Source organism: Manis pentadactyla, chromosome 10 (assembly GCF_030020395.1).
Source record: "Manis pentadactyla isolate mManPen7 chromosome 10, mManPen7.hap1, whole genome shotgun sequence".
In the NCBI taxonomy this organism is placed as follows: Eukaryota; Metazoa; Chordata; class Mammalia; order Pholidota; family Manidae; genus Manis; species Manis pentadactyla.
The window spans coordinates 38,283,968-38,297,282 of record NC_080028.1 but is presented as its reverse complement, the minus strand read 5'-3'; the positions used below and the strand labels follow the sequence as shown (position 1 = coordinate 38,297,282).

Sequence of the window (13,315 nt, the reverse complement as noted above, 5' to 3'; positions counted from 1 at the left end):
GGAGATGGAAAGCAGTGGCGGAGGAGGAAGTTCTGCCCCCACCCCACTCCACCCCACTCCAACCCTTCAGCCCCCTCTCTATTTCCCCTCCTTTGGGGCAGCTTAAGCTTGGGACAGAATCTTTGTCCAGTTCCGACAGGGCTAAAAGGTGAAAGTAGGACACTGTTTCCTCTTTCTACTCTTCACTAGCTCCTCCGGGGGTCAGTTGGAGCCCACCTGGCTGGCAGCCCTCTCCTCCGGTGCCCGGAACTTAAGGAGAAGCTTGGGAGACCCCCTTCCCAGACGCTGCTTTCTAGGGATCTGCAGCCTGGAGGCGGGTAGTTAGAGGAATCTTGGGTGAGGGGGCTCAGGCAGGCTTTCGGGCTCACACAAGTGGCCTGGAGTCAACAGCATCCTTACCTCCTCCAGTCCTTCTTCAGCTCCTCTGAGCTCCCTCCCACCACAAAACCACAGGCTGATTACCACTCAGGAAATGGGGAAGCCGTAGGAGGGGTCCCAGGTGGGAACAACTGGGACACCATCTCTCCACCGCTCACCTGAGCATCCCTAAATGGGCCATCTTCCCCCATTTCTCGGTCCTCTCGGCGCTCTAATAGTTAAATAGTTTTGCGGCTCTGACATTTTCCCCCTCCGCCAGCAGAGGATCTCCTCCGCCTAGTGAATTACTGAGTGTCAGGAAAGGTGTGGGGACCAAGTTAAAAAAAAAACAACTCCCATCAAACGCCACACCCACAGTCACCTACAACGTATCCGAAAGTCCAGGGCCTGGTCTCCGCGGACCTCGAAGCTCAGTATGGGGTGAGAACCATCCCCCGAATGCCCTCTGCCCTACAGCCAGCCGGTAACTCTCTGTGACCACGGCCTCTGGGCAGGCCTAGCTCTGGGGAGGAGCCGAGATCTGCTTGGGGTCTGTTCTGCCCAGTTACCCACTGCTCCTCAAATCCAAGCCCCCAGTGCGAGGCTGGGGACACGGGCGGACCGGGGTGGGGGCAACAGGCCCAGGAGGCTGGTGGGTGTGAGAGGGTGTGCTGTTAACCTCGAGGCTGGCTGGGTTAGGGGAGACGGCGTCCACTTACCTTTGGAGACGGAAGAGGTTCAGAAGAGTGCGGGGCGGGGGTTCTCAGCCCCTAGAAACCCTCTGGGGACCTCCTCCCCAAGGCCGCGGCAGGCCTAGCCGTGGTATCGGAGGAGGGCGGGGCGGAGGAGGCGGAGGGAGCGGCCAGCGGTAGGCGCGCGGGAGCTGAGTTGCAGAGCATCTCTGGAGAGGCAGCCTTTTATGGGCGTTATTAGCGCCCCTGTCTAGACTGGAGACGACACCTCCTCCGTGTGTAAACAGAGGCGGCGGGGTCTGGCGGGAAGGGGCGATGGCGCGTCAACGGGGCGAGCAGCCCTCCCCTTCTGTGGCCACCGGAAGATCAAGGCCTTTTCCACCCTCCCCCCTTCCCTGTGCTCCCTGTGATGTCAAGGTCAGAAAGACCTAGTCACGGTCAAGGCTAAAAGAGGAAGAGCCTGGTTGGTTGTGAAAAGGCTCTGGCCCCCTCCTCCTCCCAGAAGCCCCTTGCTCCCCAGGGCCCCTCAATCATCCACTAGCGCAGGTCTGGATACACATCTGCCTAAACCATCCCTTGGAGTTTTTTGAGGGGTGGGCTCCCAACACCTTCCTAGTTGGACCCAGAGGATCCTAGTGTGAGTTTTCTTTTGAACGGAGGGGACTGCTGCAGGGTTCTCAGATCCAGTCCTCTGAGAGAGGGAGAATGTCCCAGAGGCTGCACACACCTTATACCCACACTAGCCTGCTGACCCAGCCACCAGGATCGGCCTCAGGAGGAGATGGTCTGGAGACAGACGTGAAGGGATCTCCTGAGATCTGCGGCCTTGCTCCCTCAGGTGGGTTCCTGGCTTGTAGGACTATCAGCTGAAAGGCCCATTCTGCTGGCTCCTGGATCTGGGGACTAAGACTTAGGTGGGGAAAGGCTTTTCCCCCAAGCTCATAGAAGGATGTAATTGAGTCCTCCCTGGCAGCCCGGTAGAGTGACCTCCAGATGAAGAGTCCTGTGAGGCTCCAGCCCAGTCTGGTCCCCCAGTCCTTGTCTGGAGTGTGGGGAGTGGGAAGTGACATCAGATTATGAGAAGGATAGCAGGAGCCTCAGCCCTAGAGAAAAAGGGGGAAGCCTCTGTGCTCACAGCCTTTTAGACCTCTTCTATCCCTTTGTACCCTCATATTTATCACAGCCTTGCTCTCACACAAACACAGGAGACTGGTGTTGGAAAGATTTGCATAAAGAAGAGAAAACAGCACACACTCTAAGATGGCATTTCTACTTACACACTTACACACACAGGCAGTAAAGGCTGAGGAGATTCTCCACTGGCCAAAAACTACACACACACACACACACACACACACACACACACACACACACACACACACACACAAAAACTACACACACACACACACACACACAAAAACTACACACACACACACACACACACACACACACACACACACCTTCACAGGAATGTCTTGAAGAGTCCCAGCTCTTGGAGAAAGGAAAAATGAGTGACCAACACAATCAGGGAAAGAATACTACATTTTCCCAACTTTTGTCTCTCCAGAATATACGCTCACACAATACCTGTTTAACATAGGAGTTAACCTTCTCATGCTTGCTTACTCTTATGGTAGAGGCATCTCTAAAATTGATCCAGGCACGATAATCCTCCAAAATCCATCTAGGCATATCTAATCCAGTGTTACATTCTGAACATCCTGGCACACCAGGGCTCCCAGGGACTCAGAGGGACTGCAGTCCTTCCTGGGTTACCCGTGTCCCAGTGCAACCCCAATGAGCCTGCACAAGCTTTCTTCCTCTCTTTTCCATGGCCCCCTTCTGGTGCCCTAGGGCGGGTCCCTCCATGTGGGAAAGACTCCCTCATTTGACTACGAGCAGGCTTGTGAGCAGAAGAGGAGGAATCCCTCAGAGAACTCTAGACTTGGCTTTTCCCAGTGTGTTTCCAACTTCCACTGTCTACAGCTACAGCACAGGACTACCCAATGTACACTGAAGTCAAGAGGGATGGGGGCCATATCAAGGGAGCCCCAGACCTCGTCTACTCCGTTCCTTTTTTGAACCAAACACACACATTTAATCTTCTACTCTGTCCACCTCAGTGGAGACTTAAGGGTTTTGGAGAGAGGTTAAGGTGGTGGGGGTGGAGAGAAAGAAGAGACAGAACTAAGAATGAACGTTATTTCTGGTGGATTCACCTATTCCCTCTTGAATCCCCACTTCACAGCATGTGGTTCTTTGAGAGTTAACCCCGAGTGGAAACAGAGTAGAACAGGACTGGCAGCCACAGCAGCAGGGCTTCCAGAAGGTGAAGTCTTCAGGCTCTTTGTCTCTCAGCTTCGTTGTGCAGTGTTTGGATGAGTGTGTGTATGTGTGTGTGAAAGAAAGATAGACTCCCAGAAACAGGTACTTAATAAAATGTTAAGAACTTCAGCCATCAGCAAAGAGAGATTGGAGAACTCTGATTTCCAACCCAATGCCTCCAGTCTTTCTGTGTCTCAGGAGAGGAAAAATATTATATATAAATAAAAATTGCTGCAGTAAAGATTTAATCTGAGATAACATTGTTTTAGGCTATATTGCTTTTTAAAAGTCTCTTAACCTGACAACTTAACGATCTCATTAACTCCGCTAGATAGGGAGATAGGCACGGACGCGACAGGGAAAACAAATTAGTGGCGGAGTCTACGCAGCTCCTGATTGTCTGGAAGACTGGGGTTCTCAGGAACACTGGAGAACAAAAGTGGGGATGGCTTAGTGAACTGGGGCCCAAGGGGTCCTAGCTGCCTGACCTCTCCGCCTAGGTTGCTGGGGAAGAAAAGAGCAGCCTGGGAATGCTGAGCCTGCAGCTGCCGCCTAGCAGGGCCAACAGCACAGACCCCTCCCTGGCCCCAGCCCTGAGCTGGTGGGAGGGCTTTGGGACACTCTGGGGGCAGTAGGGCCCCAGAGCTTAAGGTTATCTCCCCACTGCTGCTGCCACTGCCAACACCACAACATCCAGATCCAGGTCTGAGTCCCAACTATTAACTAAAGTGAAGGGCAGTGTCCTTTTCTCACTCACCTGCTTCCAGGCCTTTTCAGTAGCTCATTATATCCTTCTCTCCCCAATACGCACTTATCTATTTGGGGGCATCGGAATGGGAAGGAACTTTCTCCTCAGATAATATCTACAATCTGAATAACTCACTGGGAAAAAAAAAGTGGAGCAAAACATGAGTTTGTGATCTACCCAGCTGGGGGTAATGTCTCTTTCTTCCTTCTGACCATTCTGGCTGAGTCAGGGCATCAGAAACTGAAGAGCCAGTGGACAGAAGGGGCTTTGGAAGAAATCTGAGTAATAAAATCAAGGCAAAAAAAAAAGAGATTTATTTTAAAAACAGGTTTGTGGGTATTTTCTTTTTGCATTCAGTACATTGTCATTCGGACATCACAATACTATATACAGATACACAACATTAAAAAAAAAGCCTATTTCTGATGAAGATTTTAAAAGAACACTGTTTTGTAATGCACCAGTGGGAAGGGAGGAGGTGAGGGGGTCTCCCCCCAGCACCAGGTTGGCCTTTGAGAAGGGAAATGTTAGGCAGCGTCTACATTAGCTGGTTAATTGGGGGCTGATTATTTTCACCTCCTTGAGGAAAACTGCTTTCCTCTGGACAATCAGTAAAAGTGAAAGTGTGAGGCCTCTCCCCAGCTATGGCCTCCATGGAGAAATGACCAGAGAGGGACGACTCTGACGGGGGACCAACTCTCCATCCCCTCGGAAGAGAAATTTGTCCTTTCCTTAGAAAAAAGCTGTTTCTGTGCCTGGACTGATCCCCAAACTCACCAGAGAGAGACAGACAGACAGACAGACAGACAAAGAGAGGGAGGGAGGAGAAGAGAGAAAGAGAGGAGATGTATTTAGCAGTGGGGTTGGAGTTTCCATCCTCCTTGAATTTCCGCATGTTGACTGAAAGCAGAACAAGGAGCCAATGGGGCAAAGGCAGCTCCTGGATATTCAGTTTCTTGGTTGAGGTCGTGGGGTAGGTGGCTCCTCGGCCAATCCCAGATTTTGTTTAAACAAATAAAGAAAACCTATGCACTGTCTTTACCCCAATCACGATGCCAGATCCCTAATAATTATCATTAATATTAACACAACTTTAAAAATATGCACAGAAAATCTTAAGTGGGAAATCTTGCCTAACTAAGGAGTACGGAAGGGACAGGGAACAGGAGGGACTGGAAGTAAAGTATGAGCTCGCCAGGTCCTGCTCCGAGGCCACACCCTCAGGAGGGTCGTCTACCTGCCTGGGCAAAGGGTGAGGCAAGAATGGGGTCATCTGGGGTTCCCCAACCCTGCTTTGGTTGGAATGATCGGGCTCTTTGCTGCCACTAGGCTTTCTGGCAAGGCGAGGGATGCGGGCGAGGGGGAGTGGAGGCCGGCAGCCTTCCTCCCACAGCCCACCCGGACACACCTCCAAAGCTGTTGAGGCTCTTAGGTCCCATCTGCACAGGACAGAGGTTGAGGATGAGGTGGGAAGTAGGGGGCGGCAGGCCGCGCCCTCCGAGCCTCTTTGCCTCGGCGGCGCGGCTCCTTTCTTGTTAACATTAAATATTTGTCTGCACCCGCGAAGCGTCCTTCGGTGGGTTCGGTTATGGTACAAAGCGGCGACATAAATAGACGGGGCGGGCGGCCAGGTGGGCGGTCAGGTGGAGTGGAGATGAGGTGCTTTCGATTTGCTGACCACCTTCTTCTCTTTGACCCGCCGGTTCTGGAACCAAATGGTGACTTGGCGCTCGGAGAGGTTCGTGGTGGCAGAGATGCGCCGGCGCTTCTCTTTGGTGATGAACTTGCTGGCCGCGTACTCCTTCTCTAGCTCCTTCAACTGCACCTTGGTGTAGGGCACGCGTTTCTTACGCCCGCGCCGGTAGCTGCTTACCTCTGGCTGCAGGGGAACCACGTCTGCGGGAAGAGAGAAGACGAGCGGCAGGAAGTGAGTCTGGAGGTTGGACCCTGGGCCCTGGACCCGGCTAGGGGCCCCTAAGCTGCGCGGCTGCTGATGCACAAGATTCCCGCAGGGACTCAACGAGGGCGGGCAGATTGTCCCCAAATCCTTTGCACTTCTGTTAAGTAGCAAGGTCACGAGTAAGGTGAGGACACTGGAGTATTGCCTCTGGCGTGAACTCTAAAAAGAGGGGGCACCCAAAACTCCGGAATCAAGAGAAATATTTTAATGCAATTTAAAAATAAAATAAATGCAAAAAGTCCATAATGAACAGAACATCAAATTCTAAAATTAACACAAGACCATTATTGACCATTATTACTGAGTTTTCCTTTTGCCTCAGGCTCCAACATGGTTCTGCACAGCATTCATTGTTATTAGAATCTTTGTACCCTTAGAGGGGGTGCCTTCAAATTTCACCCTCGTCTGCAGACCTGCAGGATTGCAGGTATTCAGGAAAATCCTTCCTGCAGTTAGATCGTTTGGGCATCCATCAGCGTATGTTCTCCCCCATTATCAGAGGGAGGTGTTCTGTAGTATATTTGAAGGAGGGCTTCAGTGGGCCCAGACCACCAGCTGGAGTACATGCCTTTAGTCATTGCCTCTGCACTAGGTATCTGAGGACTGCACTAACACAGAGAGAGAAGAAAAGTGTCCAGGTGAAGCCAGCCTGCTTGGGAGCCAATCACTCCAGGAGTACAATGTTGTGAACCACTTAACAGCATCCCAGGTGGGAGGTCCTGGTCCTGGGAAGTAGGCAATTGGGTCACTGGAAGTAGAGGGTCCTAGCCCTCGGGTCTGCCCACCAGAGGAGGCATCATGAGATCCCTTCTTGGGCTTAAACCAGCTGTTTATATATGTCTTCTATAAAGAACTCAATGTCCCCCTTGTCCCCAAAAATGTCTACTCACCAAAACAGAGCAAATTCTATTCCAACCCCCTCTCCTCTCTATTCCTCCAAGGCTCTATTCCTCTATTCTCCATCCTGTGGAGAAGCCCTAACGCTAAACCCTAAATACTTTGTCATCCCAACCACTACTAGTTTCTTTACTAAGTGGGCAAGTAGGGAACTAGGAAGGTTAATGAATAACTGACCCCTCAATTTTAAAAAATGTAATTGTTGGACCTCTCCAAGGCAAAAGCTGAGAAGGGCTGAATATTTAGAGTTTCCCTTCATTCTTACTGCCTTTTGGAAGTGCAGACACAGTCCAGAATGAAGACAGAAGCTCTTCCTGAAAATGCTTGTTTTCATTCCCATCCTCATAACACACTTCCTCTATATCCATTCCCATTGGGTCTGTTCTCTTCCAAGGACCCCTGTCTACAAAGGATAGGGAGAGGAGAGGTCATGATCAAATGCAGAGGGGGAAGTAAACTGCACAGGAAGAATATGGCTTGGTTAGGCTGTCTTCATGATGACAATTTCTTAGGAAAATTGTTGAACTTTCTCTATGTAGAAATTTTTCTCTCTGTAGGAATGGAACAAGGTTTTTTAAAAATCTGAAAAACAGAACATCTTCACTTTAATAGAGCAGATCCTTTACATTAAAAAGGAAAATTTTGGAAAATACAATTTTTGGAAAAAGTCTTTTAGTTCTCAAAGTTGTGTTTTACTCTTACAGATGTAACTATGGTTGGAAAATTGATGATTCTGGGACAAGAGTAAAATGGAAAGGGTAAGTAGTGATACCATGAGGTGTCTTTTGAAAATCCTCTGAACATTTTCCAGGCTTATATTATTAAACCCATTTTACAAGATAAGGAAGCTGAGGCTCAAAGTGGTAAAATAACTTAAGTGGCAGAGTCAGATTTTAAACTCAGATTTCCTGACTCAACACAATGACACAGTAAGTTCTAAAATGGAAATAAGCCACCTGGTACAATCCAGCTTTAAAATACCTCCTTTTTCCCTGGAGAGAAAAATGAGATAAAAGTGAGTTTTGATTCAATTAACTAGATAATTGTCCCTGATTTTTTACTTCCCTTTCTGTAAATGCTGACAATTACCTACCCAATTTTGGTGCCCTAAAACCCCAACTATAAATTTCCAATGAGGTTTAATCAACACAACCCTAAAAAGGTCAGTTTAAAAAGACAGATAGCTGGTCTACATTGGTTATTTTTCTCTATAAGATGTCAAGGATTGATTTAGCTAAGTTTTTCATGGATCAAACCAAATTGCTGGTTGTTTTGGCCTTCTGGGGAAATACCTCCAGTCTTGCCTTCTCAAAGAAGCCCTCTTTCATTGTCTGCCGTCTTGTCTGGAAAGGAAGCAGGATCTACAGATGTGGAAACATCTGGAAGCTTAGATCTTGAGATGTGTCTATACTGCCTGAAGTAAGGAGGGGACTTAGCTATTATTTTTATAATCAACCCTTCCCTAATCTCTCTCCACAGTGCGCGTGCGCGCACACACACACACACACACACACACGCGCGCGCCACTTCATACCTGGTAACCTAACAGACATCTTTGAGGAGCAAATAAAAATCAGATAAACACTCAGCCATAGTTTTTCCTTGGGGTCCTGTGTACAGGTTCCTACTGCCCACCTGTGTTGGACTGCCCATTTCCACAATAGGGCTCTGGACTCTGAAGACGACATTGTCCAGCTAAAAATCCTAGCTGCTCTTCTCAACCAAGATCCAAAGTTTTGTCAGTAGGGACTTCCAGTATGGTCCAAAGAACCCACTATTTCTATCTATTGTGCTCTCTCTCCCAATCCTATGCCTCTGTCTGTATCTGTCTCTCTCTCCCTGTCTCCATCACTGCCACCCCCTCCCCAAATACACCTTCTCTCTGATTCTCCCTTGGAATTTCTGCATCTCTGTGCAAAAAAAGTGTCTACACGTACCATATGAAGAAAAAAGGAAAACAAAAGCAAGAGCAATGAAATAAGGGTCTGTATAATTGGAATAAAGGAAGAAGCCACAACAGATCTTGGCTCTAATTATCTGGATCTTTCTGAACAATTGCCTCCATCTCCTACACCAGCCCAGACTGCCATGGATGAGGTTTCGGAGCCAGAGGCGCTAAAGAGAGACAGTAGTGTTTATGCCTATATGCTGCCGAACAAACCGCAATTGCACAGACAGAGTTATCTGGAAATCTCACTACCTCTAAAAGATCTCTGTGTGGGTAGAAAAATGGAGGTTGTCTGAAGATAATTTATTTTTCATCTGCCTTTTGCCTGGACCTCTGCACTCACTGAGATACACCAGCCCGACTCTATTTCTGCACAGGGAGCGTAAGCCCACATAGCTGCTGAGACACACTGGGTTTTATATCCATTTCCATGCTGTAATTTGTAAGTGTACTAAATCTCAGTTGGGCTGTTTTTTTCTTTTTTCCAAAGATTTTTTCTCTAGGAGGCTGTGATAAAAAAGTGAGGGTTTTTTTCTGAGACTCTTTAAGTTGTTTATTTTGTTCAAAGATATTTCTGAGCTTCTTCCCAAGCCTGCACCACATACATACACAGAGATGCCAGAGCAGCTCTCTCTCTTCACCTCTTCGCTCTAAACCCATGGCCATTGCTCTAGACCTGTGCTTCTGTCCACAGTGGGCCTGGTGGGCATCTACTTCTTTGCCCTTCCTCCGCTTAGCATGGTTTATCAACTCTGCCTGCTCCAGGAATTCCTGCTGGACCCCTATATCTTAAGGAGCTTTCATTTGGTTGGGATGGGGAATTAAAGGGCTATCTCTCTACAATTACTGTATACCTACCTGTGAATTGCCTAGCTTCTAGAAATGTATTATCATGTGTTTCATGTTAAGTAGTTAATAAGAGAAATCATATTACATAAAAATATTATAGACAATGCAGAGTAGGTAATGATTACCACATACTAAAATTCTATCATCTTCAAATATTTTGGCAGCCAGAAATGGGGTGCCTAGTGTGGGTCCCATCTGCATATTCAGTTGTGTTATACTAAGTAATCTCACAATATTTACAAGAATTTTATCTGCTGCACTTCCTAACATCATTCAGTGATTTTTCACCATCTTCCCTTGCCCCAATCCCGGATGCAGAGGAATTTGAGGCCCACCCTTAGGAGATCTTCATGAAGGTCTATATTTCCCAATGAAAATGTCCCTGGGTCCACATGTAGAACTGTGGGGGGACCATTTGGGCAGTATGAGGAAACATCTGTAGCTGTTCTGGGCCCCCCAGGATCCCTATAGGCATCAGAATGGAGCTGGTGAGCCCTCTCCCACTGAGCCCTGTTTACAACTAGAGCAGACTCAAGCTCTGAATTCGCTAGACCCCAATCCTGATTTCTCAGTTCAATGCTGAATCCAAAGCTCCTGATGTGGTTTTAAGAAACCTGGGACTGGTCTTTCCTCCCTGGTTCCCTGGTGAGTGATGAAGGTTGTAGGATGCCCTCCTCTTCAGAGATGCCTCAGTTAGAAAGAGAACAGGACATCGGTAAATTCCACCCCTATACATAGCTGGAAAAAACCAAGCGGTTCCCAGCTTGGGCCTGGACCCCAGATCCCTCCAGAACAGGTCTTCTGCCATCTCTCATCTTCAGTCCTCTCTTTCTGTGTCTGAGGTAGGGATAACTCTCATTCTCTCCCACATTTGGGGGAGTTGGCAAGGGGAAAACCTACACGATTTGAGTTCAATATACCAGAGAGGCAAAGAAAATTTTATTTCCCAGGAGAGGGATGTGAACTCCCTTCTCTCCACACCCTCTCCGGAGATGTTAGCTCTTCTGCTCCTTTAACAATCAGGAAATTTGTGGCCAAATTCTCAAGACAAAACAAGAGAACAAAACAAAAAAGAAACATCCCACAGTTCTGTAGACCCCAGCAAATTAGACCCTATTAAAAAAAAATTGTCTAGTTCCTGAACGATCTCATGGAAATTTAGGCAAAGAAAATATTTGGAAGTTCTTATTTTCTCCCCAATTATTCGGTGGGTTTAGGGTTTTGTCCTGACAGTTTGGGATTCTCCAACACCCGAGGCCCACCCCACCCCCATTCCTGGCCGGAAGCGGGCTTCTCGGGTCAAGAGCAGCGTGCGAGACCGGAGCCTGCTGGGGGAGGAGGAGGAGAGCTCCCGACTGGAGCCCAGCCGGCGGCCCGGCGCTCGGGCGCCTATGATTGCTTCACTTTCGGCCGCGCAGCTCCGGGGAACGTGTCGGAGCAGATTTCTTCCCCGGCGCATTCCTCAGCGCAGCTCGCCCGGCCGGCTCCATCGGCAGCCCAGCAGAGCCGGCGCGCCGGGGCCAGACGGCGGGGGTGGCTGGGGCGCGGAGCCCCGGGGCAGGCGGGGCGGGGAGGGGTCCCTGGCGGCGGCGGTGGCGGCGCACGGGCCCCTTCCTTACCTGGAAAGGGAGACTTCCAGAGGTGGGCGGACTGCGACTGCTCCTTGGAGCAGTACACCTGACTGTCCCAGCCGTTGGAGAGAGCCCAGTGTTGATAGCCTTCGACGGGGATGAGCGCGTCGTGACGCGGCTCCGGGTGTCCGCTGATCCCAGGCACCACAGACACGTCCAGGTAGCCGGGCATCGCCTGGTAGGAGCTGGCGAAGCTGGGATAGAAGGCAAACTCCTTGGCCCTGGAGGACAGGTCGTCACCGGGCAGGGCGCCCGACGGTTCGGGGTACTTATCGCCCGGGTGGTAGGCGCAAGGCTTTTGCTGCAGGTTCACGTTGTGCGACAGGCGGCAGCCGTAGTAGCTGCCACCAAACGGGTAGCCATAGCCCAGGGTGGCGCTGGACGATGTGGGGGGCGCCGGCGGCGGGGCGCACTGCCGCGCTGCCTCCGGGGCCGGGATGTCCGTGTAGACGGCGCCCTGAGGGGCGCCCAGGGGAGCCGGCGGGCGGCCCAGCACGGGGTGCGGAAGCAGATCGCGGCAGTGGCTGGCTGGACAGCTGCTGCCCAGCCCGTCCATGCTTGGGGCTTTGCCGGGACTCGCTCCGCTGCAGCCGCCCCCCGCGCCGCCGGCACCACCGCCTCCCCCACCGCCGCCGCCTCCGCTCTCCGCCGCGCTGTCCTCATAGACGTACATAAGGCTCTCCGGCCAGCGCGGATGCAGGAGCAGCGAAGTCGTCATGACATGATCTGCTCGAGCTTTTTAAAAACTCCACTTGCCAGAGGCAGCGAGCTAGGGAGACACCTCGCTCCCTTTTCCCCTCCCCCATCCCTCCTCCCCTCCCCACCCGTCTCCTCCTCCTTCTCGTGGTGCTTCCACCTCCCTCTTCACATTCCCTCTACGCATGCGGGGACAGTTCATTAAGAAATCCGCCGGCTCTCTCTTGCCTCCCCTCCATACGCCTCTCGCACCCACGTGACGCAGCTCGAGCACGTGATGCCCGGGCACGGTCTCCTGGGGTTCCCACCCCTCGAAGTGGGGCGGGGCGAGAGGGAAGAGGTCATTGCTGATTGGCCCTCAGGAGGGGCAAAGAGGAGGGAACTGGGAGATTTAAAGGTACAGGACAACGCCCCCTGACAGGCGCCAGGGAGGGAGAGGGAGGAGGGGAAGCTGAATTTGGCCGACGCAAAGGGGTTTGGAGGGACGAGGACTGTTCCTCGGCGCCTCCCGCTATGCTTAGGATGGGTAGAGGAGACAGATCCCTGCCCCAAACTGATCGCTGTGACGGGATTGGGGCTTGGAGCTAAGGGTGAGGGAGAAACTGGATTATTTTTTTCTTAATAAAGAAACTAGAAAGCAGACGGAAACGCGCGGGCAGGGCGTGGGGAGCCCGGGCTCTGGCCCTGGCTTGACTCCCCTGGAGCTCATGGCTAGAGAGAACCCGATGCCGTGCAGCGGGAGAGACTTTGATGCCGGGACTGTGTTTTCATTTCCGACTTTCAGCCACTTTCCCCAAAGCCCCAGTTGTCTGACAGGGACCCTCTCGGCTCCTCGCCCGCAGATTTTCTTAAAGCGGAGAAGAGAGGGCTTGGAGGATGCGATCGCCCCAAAACACCCATATTATTACACGGCAGGGGGATTCTCTCGTGAAAAATGGAGGAAGAATAAAAGGAGGGAATGAAGGCAATAGAATAGACTGATAGTTCAGTGTACAATAAAAATAAAAAGGCTTGGAGTGAGTTTTTCAAAGCAAAGGGTAGGGGTTAGGGGGAGTAGATTCGGTCTAGGGAAGCTAAAAAGCCCTGGAAGCGAACAAGAGCAGGAGCTCTCAGGTCGGTGCACAAAAGGAAATGTGGAATGAGGGAGAGTCGGCGGCGCTGCCCTTTAGGAGGGACCTTTCCCAGGCGCAACTCTGCAAGACCCCAGGAGGC

At 50.9% G+C, this 13,315-nt stretch overlaps 1 protein-coding gene across 1 annotated transcript; it reads right to left on the bottom strand.

The window, feature by feature from the left end:
- Positions 1-4,413: 4,413 nt before the first annotated feature.
- On the bottom strand, positions 4,414-12,230 carry HOXC13 (homeobox C13). The gene is made up of 2 exons (XM_036915053.2): positions 11,396-12,230; positions 4,414-6,018 (listed from the first exon to the last, which is right to left on the bottom strand). Exons 1-2 carry the CDS (start codon positions 12,123-12,125, stop codon positions 5,762-5,764), a joined length of 987 nt encoding a protein of 328 aa, XP_036770948.1. The 5' UTR covers positions 12,126-12,230; the 3' UTR covers positions 4,414-5,761.
- Between the last annotated feature and the right edge of the window lie 1,085 nt (positions 12,231-13,315).

What these genes read in the sequence shown, in the direction of transcription:
- HOXC13 (XM_036915053.2), bottom strand. Translation starts at nt 12,125, where the DNA reads ATGACGACTTCGCTGCTCCTGCATCCGCGCTGGCCGGAGAGCCTTATG. An exon ending in CTGGAAGTCTCCCTTTCCAG is followed by an intron (nt 6,019 to 11,395) that starts GTAAGGAAGGGG and finishes CTCTTCCCGCAG; the next exon opens with ACGTGGTTCCCCTGCAGCCA.